At 44.9% G+C, this 23,780-nt stretch overlaps 1 protein-coding gene across 3 annotated transcripts in view; it reads right to left on the bottom strand.

Annotated features, from left to right (window-relative positions):
• The window catches only part of FAM171A1 (family with sequence similarity 171 member A1), a 128,985-nt gene that overhangs the window by 5,716 nt on the left and 99,489 nt on the right, over positions 1-23,780 (bottom strand). For 2 of the 3 annotated variants that reach the window (XM_041766148.1, XM_041766149.1), the window contains 2 exons: positions 23,560-23,736; positions 429-545 (listed from right to left, as the gene is read on the bottom strand). In XM_041766148.1, the coding sequence (XP_041622082.1) occupies positions 429-545; positions 23,560-23,736 (294 nt within the window). The remainder of the gene's footprint in view (positions 1-428; positions 546-23,559; positions 23,737-23,780) is intronic. The other variant, XM_041766150.1, reaches the window with a different exon arrangement.

The raw sequence follows: 23,780 nt of genomic DNA, 5'->3' as shown, positions 1-23,780 counted from the left end.
AAACCGCCTCTGTGGGCTTCAGATGAGGAATTCCCTATGGCAGCTGTCTGAGCAAAACAGAGACTAGACAGGAGTATGTTCTGTGCATTATGCTTATTCTAGATGGGAGAGTTGCAACCAGAAGTCCCCCACCCCCACAAAATACCTTAGTTCTGTCATTTGATTTTCAGACTTTCAACTTTTTAAAAAGTAATCGCTCTGCCCAATGTGTGGGGCTTGAATTCGTGATCCAGAGATCAAGGGTCACATGCTCCACCGACTGGGACAGCCAAGTGCCTTTTTCAACCATTTCTGAGTAAGATGTGATCTCCCTCCTGATGTAATTTTCAAAAGCATACTTAGCTGGAACCCTCAAAAAACAAAACAAAACAAAACACAACAAAAAAAAAACCCAATGCCCACCACCACGGGTATTGGCTTCATGTTACCTGGGTTGGGAGGAGACATGGCTGCCACCCAGTACCCCAACTGGGGGGCAATGTATGTCCACGTCCGCTGACTACCTTCCTGGTGCACAAGGCCTAGACCGCTCTTCAGCCACGTTCCTGTGGGATGCAGAGAAAACTTCAGCTGTACACACACTAAACTCCTATTTTAGGCTTACACATATTGTACCAACAACCTTAGACGTCATGTTTGTAACCCATCAGGTAGCCAAAACAGTCCAAATGTCATCAAGGGATGGCATAAGCTTTCTGTAGATTCTTATCAAACTTTTTAAGATTTTATTTATTTACTTGAGACAGACGGGGAGAGCAAAGTGGGGGGAGGGACAGAGGGAGAGGCAGACTCCTTGCTGAGCTGGGAGGCCATGCGGGACTCGATCCCAGAATCCTGGGATCATGACCTGAGCTGAAGGCAGATGCCTAACAGACTGAGCCACCCAGGTGCCCTTCTTTTCAACTATTTTCAGGGAAGATGGAAACTTTAGTTTTTCCTTCGCCATTCTGATTAAATTACTTTCAACCACTTTCTCAGACATCCCTGCTTCCAAACACAGATAATTCTAACAGAAAGCTTTGGAGTTTAGAAGTAGAATGAAGGTGGCAAGACAAGGGCTGGTGGGAGTAGAAAAAAGGAGGAGGGGGGAATCTAGCACTGTTTATATTCTTCAATCTCAAGAAAATAAGCAAATTTCCTATCCAAAATTACACACTGGTTACATCAGAATTACTTAGGGAAGTTTAAAAAAATACATATAGATTTCTTGGTCTCATTTTTGCAAATTCTAACCCAGTAAACCTGGTTTAGGTGAGTATTTTATTTTTTGAAAGATCTTATTTATTTTGAGAGAGACAGAGCGAGCATGTGCGGGGGGAGGGGTGGGGAGCAGGTCAGAATCCCAGCAGACTTCCTGCTGCGTGCAGAGCCCGACCTGGGGCTTGATCTCACCACCCTGAGATCATGACCTGAGCCAAAATGAAGAGTTGGACACTCAACTGACCAAGCCACCCTGGCGCCCCTTAGGCTTTTTTTTTTTTTTAAGATTTTATTTATTTATTCATGAGAGAGAGAGAAAGAGAGACAGAGACAGACACAGGCAGAGGGAGAAGCAGGCTCCATGCAGGGAGCCTGATGTGGGACTTGATTCTGGACCCCAGGATCATGCCCTGAGCTAAAAGCAGACGCTCAACCGCTGAGCCACCCAGGTGTTCCCTCTTAGATGAGCATTTTAAAAAGCTTCCAGTTGATTCCAGTGCTGGGAAACACCGGTATGTCCTGTGCTGTGCTGTAATGCTGTGCTTTCAATTATTAATAAGTATTTAACATTAATGTGCACCTACTACATACAGGCCGATCATAACAGATGTGTTTTATATGCATTGTCTATAACCCCACAGCAACTCTATACAGAATAGGACTTATTTTCTCCTTTCGGATGAGGACACTGGAGACTGGGGTGGCATGGAACTCTTCTAAGGCCCCTCCGGGGTACAGAACAGACTGTCTGTCTGTCCTCAGGGCCAGTGCTATTTCTTCTCATCTACCCTGCTGAATCTCCTATAAACCTTCCCAACGTTTGGTGACTTTCTCCCTTCTTAAGTTTTCTAGACACAGACCCGATGTCCAAGGTCGTTTGGCTGATACCTGTCTCACCGGCAGAGAATGTTGCTTGGAAGCCCGTGATGGTGGCTAGCGGCACCAGGGAAGGGAGAGGGCTGGTAGGGCCCTGCAGCAGGGCCCCCCACCCCAGCCCACCAGGCTCCCACCTCAATGCCCAGGCAGCCTGCTCCGATAATCTCCCACTACCTGAAATGGCCACAGGTGCAACCGTGTCCCTTCCAGGCCTAAATGCACCAAACCTGCCCCAACCACTTCTCCTCTCTGGTCTCCAGATCCTTGCCTTTCCTAGGAGATGGCAACACTGGACTCTTCTCCCCACCCAAGAGACAGTACTTGGTGCTGTGGCTAGGGCCTATCAGTTGCCATAGCAACATTCAAATGCGGTGGGTGGGTGGAAAGGTGCCTGTGGCAAAGCCTCCAATCTCGCTCACCACCTCCTCAGTTCAGAACGCAGTCAAACAAAGGAGGAAGGCGGGAGAGGCTAGGTGTCAGCCGGCACCTTGCAGGGTCAGACCTTCCCGTGCAACAGGCTGAATCGTGGCTGGAGAGGATTGCCATTCACATTAGGCGAGAACACAAACTAGGAAGTCTCTCAAATGAGTATGAGAACAAGGAGGCCTGATTCAGATTAATTTGCTGAAAAACACCAACCCGGAGATGATTGAGCTACTCGGAGCATCACTCAGTCCTGTGGAGCGTTAGAAACACAACGCAGGCCGACAATGGCTTCACTTAAGATAGGGCCCCAAGCCCATAAACCAAGGCTTCATACCTAACCTAACTGTATTGCAACTCTGCAGGTATGTAACCTTGAATCAGTCAACCCAGAATTTCCTGGTCAATATCAGGGAAGCTCCTGATAGACCCCTGCTGCTCCCCTTAGGGGGGCAACCTTGCCTCAACAGTGCATTTCTTGCTAATAAAGTCCTTCTTCTTTTTTTAAGTCCTTCCTTCGATTGATGCCCTCTCTCTGTCTTTAAAAGCCTTTCTCCTGTTCAGCTCAGCAGGGCTCCTCCCCTCTCCTTGCTAGATGGGATGCTGCCCAATTCATGAATCATTTAATAAAGCCAATTAGATCTTCAAGTTTGCGCCACTGAATTTGGTTTTTTAACGAGAGCTCCCCGAGGAAATGGAAACACGGGACCTTTGGCGTTGGCTAAGGCTTTCCAGGCTTGGGAAGAAAGCTTCCCTGAAGGTAGAGGGCTGAGTGTTGGCGGCCGTTTCTGGTTTTCTGCTTGGGGATCCCATGCTGGAGGTCCCCGACTTCCACACCCCACCCCACGCCCCCTGGAGCTCTCCCCCAACGCAGCCCTGCCAGGGTCTCTACCTCGGCCAGGAGGGTGGTGTGCTCTCTTTGGTTTGCAGTTTTTTCCAGGGTGGATTCTTGAGTCAACGCTCTGCAAACTGAGTGGATACAAGGTTAGGCTGAAGGGACCCAGACTGAAAGACCTGGAGCTCATGGGTCCTAATTGCTGTTCATTCAAACCTAACTTGCTAAGTTGCCTCTGCCTTCTACAACACAAGCACATCGACTGGAAAAACACTTACTTTTTTGTTTTGTTTTGTTTTTTAAGATTTTATTTATTTATTCACAAGAGACACACAGAGAGAGGCAGAGACACAGGCAGAGGGAGAAGCAGGCTCCATGCAGGGAGCCCGATGCGGGACTCGATCCTGGGACTCCAGGATCATGCCCTGAGCCAAAGGCAGATGTTCAACTGCTGAGCCACCCAGGTGTCCCTAGAAAAACACTTCTAAAATATCTCCCAGCCAAACAGTGGGGGCCTGGTGAATGGAGCCCCCCACTCTCACTCCCCAGCTAATACGTCCTCCCCAGCCAGCCTGGAGGGTCCCAGCTCGGCAGCGGTGGCAGTGGTGCCAGCAGGAGCCAGAAAGGCCAGTGGCTGGCGAATGGGCCCCTGCTTTGCACGCCTGCTTTGGGAGGACAGGGAGGGTGGAGGAGGCTTCTGGATGAGTCAGGTTTTGAAGAACCAGCAGCACTGTCAGCTGGGGCCGGGGGAGGAGAGGACACCAGGAGGAAGAGGAGGAGGAAGAGGTGTGCAGGAAGGCAAGGGAAGCACAGCTTGTAAGATGCCTGGGGATGCGATGGAGGCGGGGTGGGGCCGGAGGGACCGGAAGGACAGGCTGGAAAGGAGTCTACTGTCTGCCTGGGAAGGGCTGGGAAGGGCTTTGGATGCCATTACAAATGGTATGAAGGTTCCTTAAAAAGTCAAAAATAGAACTACTCTGTGATCCAGTAATTGCACTACTGGGTATTTACCCCCTAAAAAACACTAATTCAAAGGGATACATTCACCCCCATGTTTATTGCAGCATTATTTACAGTGGCCAAATCATGGAAACAGCCCAAGTGTTTATTGATAGATGAGTGGATAAAGCAGATGGTGTAAATCTATCTACAATGGAATATTAATCACAAAAAGAATGAAACCTTGCCATTTGCACTGACATGGATGGAGCTAGAGCGTATAATGGGAAGTGAAATAAACCAGAGAAAGACAAATACCATATGATTTCACTCATACGTGGAATTTAAGAAACCAAACAAATGAGCAAAGGAAAAAAAGAAGAAAGAGAGACACAAATCAAGAAACAGACTCTTAATTATAGTGAACAAACTGCCGGTCACCAGAGGGGTGGTGGGTGGGGGCGATGGGTAAAACAGATAAAGGGGATTAAAAGTACACTTATCAGGATGACCACTGGGTAACATAGAGAATTGTTGAGTCACTACGTTGCATACTTGAAACTAAGATAACACTGGATGTTAACCAGCTGGAATTAAAATAATAAGCTTAATTTAAAAAAAGAAAAAAAAATGGGCCCTGGAAGCGGAGGCACGGTGCTGTCAGAGCTCCTGTGCCCACCTGCGCCCTCTAGCACCTCCCTCAGACCCTCAGCTTCTCGAACATCAGCTCACACAGTGTACATTTGACCTAAGTCTGTGGCTTTGCAGGGCCACTGGTGCTCTCGTCTCCCATGCTGCTTCTCTCTTCCAGAAACCTACTTCTTTTAAGAATCTTTCAAGATTCAAGTCCCGTCATGTGCTCATCTTGATGCCTCCAGAACTCCAGGATCTCCCCATGCTTCAGCACTCCTAGGGCATGTGTCACTGTGTTACTTTTCCAGAAAAGACATTGCTTCAGTGGCTAACGTGTTGGCGGACCTCTTGCCTTCTCTCCTTTCTCTCCTGCCTGTAGGCTCCAGGAGTTGGGGCCCGGGTCCTATCTTCCTTTTGTCTTCTTCCCAGCACCAAGAAATATCCTTGGCATAGGAGCTCAATAGTATTTGAGAATGACTGAAGGTTCGACATGCAACCCCAAAACTAGCAGATGACCTTCTGTGAAAAGCTGGGTGTGGTTGTCAGGAAAGAGCTCCTTACAGAAGTGTGGGTAAAATTCAGACTGAAGGGAACAAAGCCAGCTGGGAAAGAGGCATTTATTTTGGCCTAAGTTTTCTGCAAAATGCACACATCTTCAGTGAATCAAGGGTGACACTATCTCAGGATTCAAACAGTCATGCTGTTATTGGCAAAAGCCATTTCCAAGCTTTCCGCGTTCTGTGGGAGGAAAGAGGCTACGGGGAATAGGAGAATTAATGAATTGTGTGCGAGGACATATGCTTCTCATTAGGGAGAGCCTGGTGCGGCGGGATGAGGGCGACTTCCCCACCTGAGGAGCCAGCGCACACCAAGAGAATCAATCCTGTGCTCCCCATTAGGGAGCCGGAGCTGGGGGGCATCACTGGGGGGGCCGGCCCGCAGGACAAACACACCTCTGTGAAGTCTCTTCTGCTGGGTAAGGCTCCCTGGGCACAGCACGCAGCCAGGGGGCCAGGGCTGGGGGTCCCTCTCCTCTAGGCCGGGCTCGCACCTGCCCGTGGACAGATGCAAGCTCCGGCCCGTTACCTCCACGCTGCCTGGGTAGGCTGGGTCTCTTCTGTGGCCCAGACGTGGCGAAGGCCCCAGCGTCCTCCGGGCAGCCCGGCGCGGCTACATCCTTAGGCCCGCTGCAGGCCTGCGATTCTCCTTCTCCTTGGCCCAGCCGACTCCTTCTATCCTCCTCCCATCCCTTCCCGTGGAGGCCTTGCCAGACTCTCTCGGGGTCCTCCTCACCAGTGGGTGGTCGAGGCAGCTGCTGGGATGCACGGAGTGTCACGGTGGGTCACCTAGCGGAGGGGTGCAGGCAGGCCCCATGTCCTTCCAGCCCAGCGGCTACTGTGCCCAGCAGCTGGCCAGCTGCTGAGGGGTCTGCAGGGGGCAGGCCGGTGGCTCCTGTGCTCTGACCAAGGTCTGTGGCACGCCTGTTACCTGGCACTGTGTGTGTGTGAAGGTCATGCAGGACCCCTCTGGCATCACCAAGGAAAGAAATTCTGCATTACTGAAATTTCTAGATCAGGACTTTTCAAATCATTTTCTTTTTTATTTCTTTTTTCCTTTTTAAAAGATTTTATTTATTTATTTATTCATGAGAGACATACAGAGAGAGAGGCAGAGGGAGAAGTAGGCTCCCTGCAAGGAGCCCGATGCAGGACTTGATCCCGGGACCCCGGGATCATGCCCTGAGCCAAAGGCAGATGCTCAACTAATGCCCCCCCAATGCCCCAAGATTTAAAGTTTCTGATGTGGGGCTTCCCCAAGGAAACCTCCCAGCCAGATCTCCTTAGATGTGCTCAGCTTCTAACACCCTGTAATCCTGCTAAACCTGATCAAACAGCCAAGACTGCCAGACATTTAAGGAAAATCTTAATATGAAACAGAGAAAAGTAACTGTCCTATTGGGACAGGGTGGTAATGTAAACTTTGTCAGCTGCATATGTGTGTTTTTCTTCTTTTTTAAATTTATCCATGAGAAAAAAAAAATAAATTTATCCATGAGAGACACAGAGAGAGAGGCAGAGACATAAGGCAGGAGAAGCAGGCTCCCTGCAGGGAGCCTGATGTGGGACACGATTCCAGGACCCCAGGTTCACGACCTGAGCCAAAGGCAGATGCTCGACCACTGAGGCCCCTCAAATCATTTCCTAAAGCATTTGAACGCTCTCCCTTTAATGAAATCTTAAGCAGAAATTAATATATAAAAAAGATGAAAGATCAGCTTCTCTGCATGAAGTTGAAGAGAACACCTCCCCATGCCCAAACCTGGCCGCCACAGCGACCCCAAGGACATCTCCGGAACATGATTTGGAAGCTCTTCTATACAGCTCGGGTTTTCTTCGCCAAAACTCGAAATGGAAGATTTAACAAATATCCTAAAAAGTATCATTTACTCCTGCCTTATGAAATTGAATATAATTTTGATTTTTCAGGATAACTCGGGGCCATGATCATGATCCACTACAATGCTGGCTTCAAAAATATAGATGCCCTTAGGTCCCTACTGAGGAAAGTAGTTGTTTCCTCCTCCATTAGACACTGCTTCCCACACCATGCTTGTTCCCCCTCCTTCCCTCCCCCTCCCTCCCTCTCTCCCCTGCTTCCTCCTTCCCTTCCTTCCTCCCTCCTTCCTTTCCTATATGCTGTCATCAATGTTGCTGTTATCAACTCTGCTCCCTCCCTACCAACACCCCCTACTCTCATGCCCAGGGCAGCCTGCCACTGGCAACTAGATGACCCACCTTCTTAAAATCGTGTCAGTGTCGTGTCCTCAGGCAGTGTGAGGGAATGGGTAACAAAACCAGTTATCTAACCGTGATGTTCTGAATCCAAGCTCAGTGTTTCTTTCCTTCCACACTACACCCTCACATCAGTTTTTGTCTGGATTATCATTTTCTGGAGTTAAACCTTATCCAACAGAAAGATTTAGGGCTTTTTTTTCAAGAATACATACTTTGTTGAGAAGTCGTCCTAATCTTTGGAAAATGAATCAGTTCTGTATTCAGCTGGCAAGGTTCGTGGTGCATAAAGCACCAGGAGTTCTCAATTTGGAAGCTACGCTTAACCACAAAGATTATTATACACAGTAATTGACAGGCAGAAAAAGACATGCCTTCTGCTTGCCTGTAAGATCTGATGGACTCTCCTAGCAATCTCCAAGAGTGCCACCTTCTTGCTGTGTCACCAAGCAGTAATGAAACCAGCCTTTATTTGCAAAATATAAAGAAAAGTGCATTAAATAAAAACCTAACAAATGGCTATCAAAACTTTCAAATACAAAAAATCCTCATAACACAAGTCTAACTTGAATACGCCCTGTAGGGCACCTTGCTGGTTCTTGGCTGCCACATTTATTCTGCCGGTTAAGTCCCTATTCTAGCGGCCCTGCTAACTCATCTCGGCATTTGATAACAAGCAGAAAACCCCAGTATCAGGAGCACTACTGATTTTGAAAAGGAAACTGTAAGTGACAACCCACACTTTAATTACAAGCTGAAGCTGACACCTTGGGTCTTAGGCAATGCACAGAGGCACAAGCCACTGCACTGCAGTGAGAGATGTCACCACATCAGGCATCGCAACTCGGCCCAGCATTATAAAGGGCCAACTGACTGCATGGACGGCTTCCCCCAGCATAAGATAAGCCTGAATGTGAATTCCAGCTCTGTCACTTTCTAGCTGTGTGAACGCTGGGGACCCTGAGGATGGCACAGGAGAGGACCTCTGGGCCGATGTCCCGGACCCCTGGGAGCAATCTTGGAGCTGGTTCATGTGGCTTTTGTCATGTAACCAATAAATACCTCAGCAGTTAGGTATTTGCAGTTGGGTGTCCTACTTCGTGCAGCTAACATATTCGAATTGATGCATTTCTCTTGTGAGAGAAGTGGAGTGAATTCTACTAGGTCTAGACGCTGGGACTCATGAAGAAATTCCACGGCCACTCAGAAAACCCACCTCCAAGAAGTTCTATCAGTTAAAGGGTGAGTACTGAAGAGCCACACTGTGAAATATAGCTATTTCTACTCCTACACCTACATTTTTACTGCGAGATACTTGGGAACATGGATTGTGAGAGGTGGGACACACACATGTGTGATCTAGACATGAACTTGCTGGTAGGAACACACGGCTGGCTTGCCTCTCAGCTCTGGCCACAGCCAGTAACCATCTCCTCACTCTAGCTCTAGCAACTCTTGCTCAGTAATTAGCACAGTGTGGGCACTGGCTCTTCTGAGAACAATCTTTTTTTTTTTTTCTTGAGAACCAATTTCTTAAGAAGTAGACAAGTGTTGCTACTGCTTATCACTATTTTTTTTTTTAGATTTTATTTATTTATTTTAGAAAGAGAGAGAGAGAGAGTCCATGCACGAGTAGAGGGAAGGGCAGAGGGAGAGGAAGAAGCAGATTCCCCGCTGAACACAGAGCCTGAAGTGATGCACAATGTGGGGCTCCATCCTAGGACCATAAGATAACGACCCGAGTCATGCAGATGCTTAACCTACTGAGGCACCCAGGCGCCCCTCTCATCGCTAGTTTTAATCACAGAGTCTCTCTTACTTCCTGAATATGCTGGATTTCTCTAGAATCTAGATGACTTACTTTTCAGGGCTTTCATTTGCATTATCAAAGGGTATAACTTCTTCTATACTTTTCTGTCAGCTGTGCATACACAAGTATCAAGGCCAAAGTCTATTTTACTGCGTTCTCTAACAAATCTGTGCCAGGATCCCTCACTAAAATCAGAACATAGGACTCCATCAGCCCTAAGTCACATTTATCACCCTAAGCCCTAGCAGAAACAGTGACAATTTCTACTTTGATGCCATTGTGGGGTAGCCTTCATGTTTTCCCCCAAATTCAAGTCCATGCCTTTGAGTAGCTGTGTTTCCTTCTTTGGAATTATTTTTCCATGAAATCTGTGAGGGGGAAACATTTCTTGTTAATTACATAGCAAAGTATTTACCTGATGTCAATTATTCAACCATTCTTGTTGAAAGCAATTCAACGGAAGAGCAAAAGTTTAGTACAGATGGTTGGATTCTTATGGCTTCGGGCAAGTACAATTCAGGGATGGTTTAAATAATAAAATTAAGGGCAACTCATTACAACCAATGACCTTTTGTTTGAAGCATAAAATCAGAGATATGCTGAATTATTAGAAATTGAAACAAGAAATGAATCTGTATGCAGCTACAACATGTTCCCTGGGTATTTTTAGGCAAATTTTTGAGAAGTAGGTTCTTAAAAATAACTTTAATCTAAGTAAGTGACTCTTCTTTTTTTTTTTTTCCTTTAAGCTGTAGATGAGCCATCAGAAACCTTATTGTACCAAGGTTTAGAAAGAGTAATGGGAAACCATAAAGATTCTGGCAAAGTCAGAGAAAGCATAGGACTTAAATAGGTAGTCAGAAGTATTAGGATACATCATAGCATTAATAAAATTTAATGAGAGAATTTTGGATTTATAATAGGTATATAAAATTTCTAGAAAGTCGCTATTTCTATTCTGATACTGTATGTCAATAGAGTACAGGCTAATTAGGCCCATATGGAGAGAAATTTTGTTCATTACCCACGAAGTCCAATATCCCTCTTGCAATTATAAGTCCGAAGGGACTGGGTGGAGAGAGCTGACCAGGACTGTGGGAGGCACAGCCACTAATTCTCAGCATTAGAAAACTTCTGCACAGTGAGGGGAGCACAACAGAGAAGTTGACAACATCTGTACGGAATACGGAAAGATGTTCCAAACCAGTGCTTGCTGAAGAGCCTATTACAATGGAGATCTTGTCAAAATGCAGATTCTGATTTAGTGGGTCTGAGGTTCCAAGAAGCTCCCCATCTCTGGACCACATTTTGAGTAGCAAAGCTCTAACTTACTGGCACCTTTGTGGGGATGGCGATTCTTTCACAAAATCCTGATGCCATTTCCCACCATGTTGCCAGGGCTCATCACCTGGGAAGCCAGTGCTTGAAACAACTTTAGAAATATTTCAACTAATACTTAAAAAATAACCCAGTCACTTGTCAGACTACCAGGCAGGAGTTGGCAAACTCAAATGCCTACAGATGCTGTCGTGCCCTTGCTTGAAGGGGCAGTGCTGCTCATGCAACTGGCTGCTGCAAATGTGGCCAAATCGATCCCAACCTTAAGACCTCTGCATTGACTATTGAGTGTTTTCTGTCTGGAATGTTCAGTCCCCAAGATATTCCCATGAGGCTCTTAGGGGTCTAGAGGGTCTCAGCTCTAATGTCACTTCTCCAAAGGCTCTGGTCAGCCAATCATTCTCTCTGACATCACTCTACCCAACAGTCTTACGGTACTTAGGCTTTATGAAGCAAACTGGCTCACTTTCTGTCTCCTTCATTTAGAACAAAAGCTTCATAACCATAGGGTCCTTCCTGGACTTGTTTTGTCATTGCTTTATCCCAAGAGCCAACAGCAGAGTAAGAAGTATGGCGCAAAGAAGCTGTTCGATAAATATATGCTGGAATGAATGAACTGTTTAATTCTAAGAAAAGAGAAGCCAAGAAAAGAACTCCAATGGCAATCTTTCATTTTTAAATGTTGGCAGTAAATTAAAACAGTAAACAAACAACTGCCCCCAAACCAACTGTATGGGCCAAATCAAACACACCTGGGACTGGGCTGTTTTGCATTCCCAGATTTAGCCCATTATACTATTAAGCCACATCAAGTCTTGGCATAGGGGCAGGAATGCGCAAAAATCTGATGCACTAAAAAAGGAAGGGACCTGAAGTCTGAGGGAAAGCATGTTTTTGTGTGTCTCCTGCATTCCCTGGGATGCTGTGCATGTACCAAGTTTTGCCGTCTTTCTAAGAAAGATGGTAGCTCTCAATCTCCACGGCTGCTTTGAGAACAGTGATGAAAAATGTTGGTTTATAGCAATGCCTGCTTTGCGAATGGATAAGCTCAGCTGAGAATGAGTAGGGGGAAGAGAGTGTTCCCCACATGATCCTATTTTTTCTTTCCCTACAATTTAGGCACAACTTCGAATTGCACATTGGAGATGCCTGGGCTGCCAGGTACGACTGCGTCCACTTGTCATGCTGCAGAACAAGCAAGGGTGCTTCTGTGGATACCTTGAATGGAGTGCATTCTGCGTAGGCTGGGTTTGCTGTGTGTGTGTGTTCCATATAGGCATGTGTACGTGTGTAAACAAAGAATCTGAATGGAGTGACTCCAGACACGGGCCAAAAAGAATCAACATAGGAAGATGTCCTACCCTCTCAGCCATCATTTTATAGAACTTAAAGTCTAGGATTCAACGTGGAATTCTTACATGCTTCAGAGTACATGCTGGGACAAATGGGAGGAGGAGAGTTGGTCTAAGACCTATATCCCTTCTCAACTCACTCCCCCACCCTCGTGCACATGGATGTGGATCCCTACTCCATGTCCAAGTTCATGACCCAAACAGCAGTCACTCCTTGGCCACCCTTCTGGCCTAAGGGTATGCACATGGCACATGTATATGGGTGGAGAGGTCTGCCCTTGGGAAAAGGCCTTGGGGGTAGAGCACCTGGAAACCACTTTAGGCCTGTGTGGGCAGGGGACCCTGGAGTCTAGAGTATCAGGAGGGTGTTCTAGAAAGGAGTCTCAGATTCTAGTTGGCCACATCTCTTTGGGTCAGTGGATGCTTATCCCATGAGGAGAGGGCACAGCTGGATGAGGATCAGAGTGAGGTCCTCTAAAGTGGGGTGGGGGCGGTTAGAGCAGCCGTCATTCTTGCTCAGTTTAAGGTTGGTACTGCTCGAAGGGCAGAGTGACTAAGAGGTAGGATTTCATTCCAAAACATAAAATGGGGGGCGCCTGAGTGGCACAGTAGGTGAAGTGTCTGACTCTCAGTTTCAGCTCAGGGCCACGGGATCGAGCCCTGAGTTGGGCTCTGCACTCAGCTCGGTGTCTGTTTGGGATTCTCTCTGCCTCTCTCTCTCTCTGCCCCTCCTGCTCGTGCTCTCTCCCTCTCTCTCAAATAAAAAATCTTAAAAAAAATGTCAAGAGATAAAATGACCTATTTAAAAGGTTTTCTCAGTAATGCACATATTTCCAAGATTAAATCTGGAGTGTTGATGAAGCTTTGCCTAAAATAGACACCAGGCCAGGACTATCTTTCCTTCTGATGATTTCCAGACCTGATTAATGCACAAAATTAATTTAGAATGGAAACAAAATCCTTGTGCAATGTGTTCAACTTATTTAAAAAGTCATTATGTGTTAAAAATATCTTAATATAAAAGAGTGTAGCTCGTACAAAAGTTTGAAACCAAAACAATTTTAAAGAAGAAACAGAAAAAAGACTATCCAATTTCAAAATAAAATTAAAATAAAACCCAGCAACGTAATGTAGTATCTGATGACTCTAGGGCACTCATCACTTGCAACATAAACATGATAGAGACATAGGGTGAGGCTTCTTTTGAGCCTGGTGTGCCTAAGATTTGGTTCTCTTGTTACCTTCTTTCTGGCTGAACTTGCCAAGAAATTTTCCTCTTTAAATACACTTTGATCATACTTTTGCTTAACACAGTGGGGATCCTTGACAAACGACAGCGACCCACCCCAGTTCAGTTCTCTCTCTGAGATTCTATTCTATCCAATAATAGTCTATTCCTAAGTGTATATTCAGGCAATGAGAGTATCTGATGACTTTAAATTCTGTATCAAATCTTGATGCTGCTGAATATTTTCATGTTAAGTTTTCTAAGATTTTTTAAAAAGATTTTATTTATTTACTTGAGAAAGGGAGGGAGAGAGAGAGAGAGAGAGAGAGAGCACAAGTCGCGGGAGGTGCACAAGGCAGAGGGAGAAGCAGACTCCCCCCGACTAAGCAGGGAGCCCGATGTGGGGCTTGATCCCAGGACCCCGAGATCATGACCTGAGCCGAAGGCAGATGCTTAACTGACTGAGCCACTCAGGCATCCCAAGTTTTATAAGATTATTATCAAACCCCAAACCTCAGATTTTAAAATCCTTCTGGATAATTCCCATACACCAAAGAAGCTCTTTGGGCCAACAGGTTCCAGTTTGAAAAACTTGCAGTCTGACTCTGGAAAGCCTGGACATTGGGATCTTCATCCACCCCAAGTTCTCCTCCTCAGCATTGTGAGGACAACATGGGATGCTGTAAAGATCAAGGGTGTGGAGTTGTGGGAAGGCAGAGCAGGGCTGGTCTGGAGTTCAGACACCGGGCAAACACTTGCTCAGCCCACCAGGGGACTTATGTGCCTGCTTTGCTCAGATTAAAACCTACTCCGAACTTTAACAGCTATTTGAAAAGGGAAACAGCAATGACAGTCAAAACATGGAGCAACCAGTACAAATATGAAACAAGGGAACCAACCAATCAAACCGGATACCTGGGGCCTAAGAGCCACTCAGCAGCCTTGGCTGAGAATGGATATTAAATTTAAAGATGCCAGGACTTCACCATACCTGTCCTTTTTTACATCATGCTTCACCAAAAATTCACAAACTAAATATGGGCTGCATCCTAGCAGTGATGATTATAATAATGATAGCTAACATGCACAGAGCTCTCTACCGAGTGCCAGGTGCTGTTCCCATTTTATGGCCCAGGGAGGTTAAGGGATTTGCTCAAAATACAAAACTAAATAGCCTAGTTGGTTACTAGGATGAGCCAGTATCCAAGTCTAAGCTGTCTCAATTTCTGGGCTTCATGCTGCCTATATTCTAGGGACTCCTGCTATAATGGTACTACCAGGGCAATATTCTATCAAAAATACTTTTCCCTTTAATTGTCCATTTCAGTGGAGAGAACTGAAAACAGAATACATTTTAAGATTATTTGGTTTTAAAGAAAATTATGGCAGCTTCAACCTTCTTATTTATCACCCAGGCTGCTATTAGAACGAGCAATGTTAGACACATTGCTTAAAATGCAGGCCAAGGGGCAGCAGCAAAGCAAGGGGCTTGGAGGCGCCCAGGTGATGGGGAGGCCGGCTGGGGGATACATATTTGCCATGGAAAGTTCACAATGTGAATATTCCATCAGTGGGAATTAAGAGTTGTCAGTAAAATACATTTCCTTTCACGAGAATCATACTGATCTCTACACACTCTAAGACCACAAAGTGGGCAACAGTCATTTGCAAAGCTTGCCAAAAACTGTTTAGGTCATACTCAAGCATGGGGAGTTCTAGTTCTGTATAAAATGACACTTTAGGAAAGATTAAGTCTGTAACAATAAGGTCTCAAAACAAAACTGGCCTTGAACCACAACTACAATGTGGCTAATGTGATGGCATTCATTATTCTCTGAAAATTCTCATTTTAGGGTTAGGGGGTGGCTACAAACACAAACGGCTTAATGACTCCTAGGAATGGACTGATAGCACAAGAATGTTTTTTTTTTTTTTGAGTTGCTAGGCAACAACTGAAAAACAAATGTCCATGTTCTGAGATCACTGTGCCTCCGTTCTCCCCGTGGGCAGCCTGAGCGCACTCCCCTCGGACCATGCAGCTGTGATGCTCATGGTGGGTAGTGGCCAAAAGATGGCAATCTGTGTCTCAAAACCACACCAGTTTGTTGGCCATGTGGCAGCCAAGATTTCTGGTCAACTAAAGTTCTACGGGATTGCCACCATTTTACCTAAATGAAGTCCTGTATCTCCCTCCAAGTGTTCCTTTCTGTCCTTTAATACATCATTTCAATCGACTTCCTTTACCTTGGCTTCTTCTACGTACCTAGCAGAAGCCTGAATTCACTTTTATGGGCAATTTTAAAATCTGGGAAAGTGGAGACTCCTTTCCTGAGAGTTATTTCTTTGTTTCTGAGAAACAGCCTGCACTGGGAGAAGGCCTACTTCATGTCACCTTTCTTAAGGACAAAGTGGCATCACACTTAAATAGTAAGTCAGCTTTCTTTGCAATACTCTTAACTATGGAGTCTGTTCTTTTTGAAAAAATAAACGACGGCATGTATGGTTCTAAAATTAACATCACACATGTAAGTACACACTTACTTGCTAGAAACCTGAACTCCCTTCTTTTGTTCTTTTTGCCCACCCCATCCTTAATTCCATCTCTGCATCTCAGTATTCCATCTGTCACCTTCCCTTCTGACGTGTGCTCAGGGCATAGAGAGAAAAACGATAAGGCAGTGATATTATGTTCATTTCTGGAAAGTTCCAAGCATAATTTAGTGCTTTAAGAACTCCCATCCCTTCCTCCCCTCCAGAAAACAATGAAATGGAAAAAACATCCAGATCTATAATTTGAATCAGGCCCCACCTTCATGGGCAGGCTGGCCAAGACTTACCTAAATGCACTAGTTCAAAGAGCACGGCCTGAGCAGTACTGTTCACCATCTGAAGCGGAGACCAATCCACTCCAGGCCAGTTGAGAGTGGGGATCCCGAGTGCCTGGTACATATGCACCATACGTGCATGACAAGAGGTGGTTTAGTAACTGCCATTTCTATAGCAACCCACACACACTCCGCAGGCTGTGTTTTGGGAATGCAGTTAAAACTGGATTCTACAATGTAGCTTCACTTAGAAGATGCTTTTATTTCTGTCATCTCGTTAGGATGAGAGTATTCAAATCCAGTAATAACCCAAGTCATCTTCAAACAGCAGAAACTTATCACGTCCAGGAACCGAAATGTTGATTTCTTTGCCAGTTAGTTGGTCACTTTAAATCCAAACCACTGACCTGGTTTGCATGCTCAGAAGTGACCATTCCCCAGGGCAACGAGTCAGATCACAGTCTGACAACCCAAAACATTGGACAACCATCTGCTGCCCCAGTTCTAGGCGAGAGGGCAAATGCCTGTAAAAGCAAGCTGACATAATCATCTCCTACTGCCCAGAAAGCCTCATCTAAGATGCATTCACCATGACCAGTGAAACTTCGTGTGCCAGAGGGGGGAAGGAAAACTGCTTCCTTCAAACTGCACCCCTGCACATGAGTGATGAGAACGTGTCTGTCCACATTAGCCTATCCCCTGCCCCCGGCCTCCACCCATGATCCAGGCACTGGCATGCTTCTACTTTACAAAAGAGCACAGTTGGAAGACTGCAAGTTCAAGAAATCTGCTCATTCCTCAAAAGTAAAGACTTGTGGCTCACTAAACAGAGTCCTCCCTTGCAAATCAAGGGCACAAATCAAGTGGCACTTTAACATGGTACTGACATGCAGCAGAGGTTTGAATTCTAGGATATGCAAGCTGCACTTCTTAAAAAAAATTCTTTTTATGGAGAGTGCACATAACAATGAGTCAGTTCAAACTGCTGTAACACACTAAACGAAATCCAACTTTCTTTACTTATGTTCTAAGGGAGTGCTAATCTATTAGGTCATCATCTGACGAACATGTGGGTTGAAGTATAGAGATGCTAATTTTCATAATGGAAAATTTTTGGCTTGTTCCAAAAGGAAAGAAAAAAAAAAAGATAACTGTAGCCATTAAAAAAAGAATAAGAAAAAGGAAAAGAAGACAATGGTGATAAATGGCAGCATCAAATATTGATTCCATTCTGATGGTGTTTAAAAGGGAGCATCTCTAGGTCCCTCTCATCAGAATAAACTTTCAGTCATCTGGCAGTCATGGATTGAAGTATTTGAGATAGTGTTAAAATGTGGATTTATTTTTCAAATAAAAGTCTCATGGAACTAAAAGCAATTTCATCTTTCTTTACAGAGTTTGAAGTCTTGCCCTATAACAAAGGTGTTACCCGTCTGAGCATCAATACTCACTCCTAGCAAAATGCTGAGGGCTACCCAGGTGGCAGGAAGTAGCACACTGTGGCTGTGCCAGGCACCCCCCCTTCAGCCTTGCAGAGCATGAGCGCAGAATCTACGTTCTAGTACTAGAATGGCAAGACCTTCCCTGTTGAATGTCTTCTAGATCAAGGATCACAGAATTCTTCTGTATGAGGTGAGACAGCAAGTATTTTCAGTTTGTGGGGACACCCGGTCTCTGTCTCAGCCACTCAACCTCGCCAATGTAATGAGATAGCACTCATGGAGACCATACACAAATGGGTATGGTTGTGTTCGTGTCTTAGTCTCTTTGGGTTGCTATAAAAATAGTAACGTACTAGGTGGTTTATGAATTACAGATATTCATTGCTCACAGCTCCGGAGGCTGGAAGTGCCATCAGAATCAATGTCTCATGAAATCCCACTTTTTGGTTCTCAGATGGCATCTTCTCTCTGTCCTCACATGGGTGGGAGCTCTCTGGGGTCTCTTTTACATGGGTGCTAATCCCATTCATAAGGGCTCCACCTTCGTCACCTAAACATCCCCCAAAGGCCCTACCTCCAAACACAATGGGGTTAGGATTTCAAACATATGAATTTTGAAGGGGGGGGAGGATGTAAACATTCAGTCCATAGCACCCAATACAATTTTATTTGGGGGTGTTTACATTTGAATTTCATTTAATTTTCATTTCCCATGAGATATTCTTCTTTTGATTCTTTCTTCAATCATTTAAAAATGTAAACACCATTCTTAGCTTTGCTGTAGTTTGCCAACCCCGATTTAGGTGAACAATTCTTAATGGATTCACACAGATTGCTGTATCTGGCTGTTAAACAGTTTGGAACTACCATTACTTTGATTTGCCTCAAAAGCAGATAATTTAAAGTGTTAAAATGGTTTGAAGTGATTATTGTGTTTGAGTTAATCATAAAGAGCTGCTAATTAGTAAGCAGTGTTTTAAGCTTAAGATGTGTTCCTACTCTTCTCCTGATCTGATAATACTGCCTTGGGAACTTTTTATTTAACCAAGATAACTTAGTTTCTACTGAAATAATGGTATTATATTGATTAACTATAACAAAATAAGAACCTTAGTAATAAAAAAAATAGTAAAAAAACCCCTTATGAAATATGTAGGCTTCTATTGAGTTTAGGAAGTTCAAGAACATACAGTTTCTTTGACATATCCATCAATCTTAAAGTTCTCACAAAACATACTTTAAGTCATTTGATTATTTTTGAATGACTATCCAAATGTTGGCTTTTCTGTGTTCACATACAAGTTGTTATAGCCAGGAGTTTGGCAGCTACATTTCTCACAGTTGATGCTAGGTTAAAGAGACCATTTAAGTGAAAATAGATCATGGACAAGGTTCCTGATGACAAAAGGCTCGATGCCGTGGGGATTATTTCCAGGGAAGAGATGGAGAATCGGATAACTTACATTTCAGAGGCTTCACCGCAATGCACATTTCTTTGTTTTCACGGACTTCTGTATCCTTTTAATTTCTTGTTGCTTCTGTCATAAATGACCATGGACTTAGAAGGCTTAAATCAATCCACCTGTATTCTCTTATAGTTCTGGAAGTCAGAGTTCTGAAGTCAGTTCCACCGAGCTGAAGTCAAGGTGTCAGCAGGATTGGTTCCTTCTGGAGGCTCCGGGGAGCCTCTGTTGCTTTGCCTTTTTCAGCTTCTCGTGGCTGCCTCTTTTCCTTGGTTGTGGCTCCTTCCTCCATATATTCAAAGTACACGGCTCTAGTCTCTGCCTCCACCTCCCTGTTGCATCTCCTCTGGTTCTGATTCCTCCCGTCTCCTTCACAAGGGCCCTCGTGATCACAGTTTGTGCCCCTCTCTCTGTACGTATGTATATGATTGTCTTCTGCATATATAATCATTTTTTTTTCTTTTTTTTTAATTTTTTTTTTAATTTATTTATGATAGTCACAGAGAGAGAGAGAGAGAGAGGCAGAGACACAGGCTGAGGAAGAAGCAGGCTCCATGCACCGGGAGCCTGATGTGGGATTCGATCCCGGGTCTCCAGGATCGCGCCCTGGGCCAAAGGCAGGCGCCAAACCGTTGCGCCACCCAGGGATCCCAATCATTTTTAAGTACAAATGTTACTTCACAATAAACTGTCCAGGTAACTAAGAAACTGCAAGGTCCATTTATATTTCTGGTATCACTGCAATATGTACAATGTAAGTGAGAGGGGTTACATTATGGTTTCGTGGATGGAGAAAGGGATTTGAAAAGAGAGATCCTACTCACATAATGGGACAAGCTTCAGGGACACCTTAGCATAGACGGGGAAAGGGATGGGTAGGCAGTTTGGTGTGGGAGCAATGGTGGTGGTGCAGAAGACAAGTGGCTGGATATGAGGCAGAGTGACAGGCAGTGGCTGGCTCTGAAGACATCTGTGTGCCTGAGGAGTGTGGACTGCTGGAACTGGCCAGAAAAGAGGGAAGCGTCTGAACCAAGGCAAGAGGTAACATAGAGAAGGAGGGGAGAGGGGACATCTGAGAAATCCTGCTCTGACAGCAACATGTCTTTGCAGGGAACCAGATGTGGCTGCAGGCAGGAAGGTGAAGCAAAAGAATAAAGTGGGGAGAACTCTGAGGTTTCTACTTGGATGGTCTGATAGGGGACACCCCTTAACTTTTCTGAAGAGTGGGTGGCAGGAAGCAAGATCGTAGCAGGCTAAGAAATGGAAGCAGCACATGGAGAACAATCTTTCAAGAGATCTGGCTGAGGGGAATCTGGGAAGTGGTTTGGAGGGCACGGTCTGTGAAAGCCTTCTACAGGACGGGGAGACTTCTGTTTACTTTTTTTTTCTCTGTTTATATACTCTTAGGGTGTACTTGCTCTGTGCTAGGTGCTACACTTAGCCTCTTATAAGCACTAACTCATTTTCCCTTGGCATGGTTCATTTTTTGTCTCAATTGAGCTAGGTCATGGTTCCCAGATATTTGGTCAAACACGTGCAGATGTTGCTGTGAAGGTATTTTTAAAATGAGATTAACATATAAATCAGTAGGCTGAGTAAAGTAGATTTCTCTTCATAATGTGGGTGGGCCTCATCTAGTCAGTTGAAGGCACCAAGAAAAAGACTGCCTGCCCCCAAGGAAGAGAAAATTCTGCTAACAGCCTACCTTTGAGCCCAAGCTGAAACATCAACTCCTCTTTGGGTCTCCAGGCTGCTGGCTGACCTTGCAGATTTTGGATTTGCCAGCTTCCACACATGTATAAGCCAATTCCTTAAAATAAAATACACCCCCGCCTCCCCCAAAACACACACCCTATTGGTTCTGTGGTTCTGTTTCTCTGGAGAACTTCGTTTAGTATCTTCTTTGTAACAATATTACATATTATTATTATTATCACCCCCATTTCATAGTTGAGAAAACTGGCACAAATTTGCCCAGGGCCACATAGCCAGTGTGTAGCAGAGCTGGAATTCCAATCCAGTGTGCCCCCAGACCCCTTGCTCTTAACCACATGCCATGCTGCTGCTCCAGAGCACAGACCTGGGCACATTTGGGGCCAACTGGGAGGGTGAAGGGAGAGAAGCAGAATATAAAAGGAATAAGAGCCTCAACAAATGCACGTCTTATATGAATGAGAAAACAGGCACGGTGATTTGCCCAAGGTGGGACTTACAGCTTTACAAGGAGCAGACCCAGGTTTTCAAGATACAGAATGCAAGCTGTCTCCCTTCTTCCTACTTTCTCCCGTGTTCTTCTGCGATTCTCCCAGTCACGCCCCTCTCAATCTATCTTCTCCTGGGAAGTGTAGGGCTCCTCATGTCCTGACTAGGTTGTAGAGGGCACACGTCAGTGATAGCCTGTCTATCTTAGTGCGGGGTATGTTAATACAGTGACACTGTCCATCCATCAATATCAAGTTTAGTACGTCTAGTAAAATCAGTGAATTCCACACAAAGAATTATGGCTTCTACTAGTAATTATTTGAAAAGCAAAATGAACCAAAGCAAAACAAAAGAAAATCCCACCAAACCCCAGACACCCAACAACAGTCATTTATTTTCAAATATAAATTCCCAGAACTATGATTTGACTACTCAAGGAATATAGGTATCTTTGAAAATACATTTGACACTACACATCTCCCAATAATCTTTATGCACGGTCTAATACTTTAAAATTCTGGGCTAGGGGATCTGAAAGCCAGTATATTCTTTTTTTTTTCTCTTTTAAGTTTTTATTTATTTATTGAGAGAGAAAGATATATATAGAGAGAGCACGAGCAGGGCAGAGAGGGAGAAGCAAGCTCTTCACTGAGCCAGGAGCCCAGCGTGGGCTTGACGTGGGGCTCGATCCCAGGACCCTAAGATCATGACCTGAGCTGAAGGCAGATGCTTAACCAATTGGGCCACCCTGAACCCTTGAAAACAGAATTTTTAAGCTTGACTTTCAAGGTTATGGAATACGGAAGGGGGAATGAAGGTGGTATGAAAATCTAAGCACACAAGCATGTGCGCCATATTGTTGTGATGAACATCAACAATAAAACTTCCTAGAGAATAATTTAGAAAGATGTATTAAAAGCTTCAGAATTTCATATTTTTTAATCCAGCAGGTCCACTTCATATAAAATTTTATCCTAAGTAAATAAGTATGGCTGCACCTAAAGATTTAGCTGCAAAGATATTTATCACAGCACTGGTAAGAAGAGTAATGTTTTGCTCTAATTATAGGGAACAGAGCAACCAAATTATGACACTTCCACATAATGAAATACTATGCAATCATTAATTTTGATATTGCAGACTCACAGTTGATGCTATGTAAGGACGTTTATGATATGCAAGTGATTTTTAAAACAAGGAACAGCACATGGCATATAATCCCATTCCTGTTAAAAATATATTTTTTGGAAGGCAGCCTTTCTAAGAGGGCCCCAGGGATCCCCATGTGCTGGTGGTCACACTTGTGTGCAGTCCACCCCACCCTGTACCTGTGTTGGGCCCTGTGACCAAGAGCATATGGAAAGAAGCGATGGTCTGTCACTCTGACATTAGATTATAAAGGACTGTGACTTCCATTTTGCCCACTTGTGCTTCTGTATTTTATTTTATTTTATTATTTTTCTCTTTGCTTCGGTGAAAGCTGCCATGATGTGAGCAGCCCCATGGAGAGACCCCTAATGGCAAGGAAGGGAAACCTCCCACCAACAGCTAGTAAGGAGCTGAGGCCTGCAATAGCTTTGTAGGATTGGAAGTGTGGTCACCAACCCCCTTTGGACCTTAAGATGAACACAGCCCTGGCTGGCAGCCCAACTGCAACCTTGCTGGAGGACCTGACCCAGAAATCACCCAGGTAGATGGTGTCCTGACCTTCCAGAAAATATTAGATAAGAGATGCTCACTGTTGTTTAAAGCTGCTGAGTTTCGGGGAAATTTGTTACGCAGAAATAGATAACTAATGCATATGTGCATAGCGAAATGACTGGAAGGATATAGTACAAAATACTATAAACGGTTTCCTCTAGTCGGGGGGGATTATGGGTAATTTTTGTTTCTCTTTTGGCTCCTAGGGGAGCCGATTGTAGCTCTCATAACCTTTAAAGATTCAAGTAAATGAGTTTAAAGGTACAACAAAACAAAACAAAACAAAAACAAAAACCAAAACAAAAACAAAAACAAAACCCTCCAGAGAGCCTGCCTGCTTGGCACAGTGGCCTGAGCTTCACCTGCCAGAAACCATGCAATGTGCTGTGTGCAGCAGCATTCAGGATCTTTCCAGGAAGGGAGACTTGCATGGGCTTCTTCAAAGGAAAATCAAACAGTAATGAAGTCTTCTGCTAGCCAATCACAGGAGTCTTGCTTACCCAGCTTCTGGTCAAATCGCCACGCCGCGACATAGGCATTGTGCCTCAGACTGCTCTGTGTGGCCAGGGGCACGGTGACATAAATGGGACCATCCACCAGCACTGGCGTTCCATCGCTGCTGAGCAAGTGGACGCTGACAGCTGTGACTGGGGTCAGGTCATACCTGGTGCCGTTTCCTGGAAGCAAGAGGGATTCTCCATCACACGCGCAAAAGGGACCC

This window comes from Vulpes lagopus, chromosome 8, assembly GCF_018345385.1.
Source record: "Vulpes lagopus strain Blue_001 chromosome 8, ASM1834538v1, whole genome shotgun sequence".
NCBI classification, from domain to species: Eukaryota; Metazoa; Chordata; class Mammalia; order Carnivora; family Canidae; genus Vulpes; species Vulpes lagopus.
The sequence above is the reverse complement of the archived record's forward strand: the minus strand, read 5'-3'. Positions and strand labels throughout refer to the sequence as shown.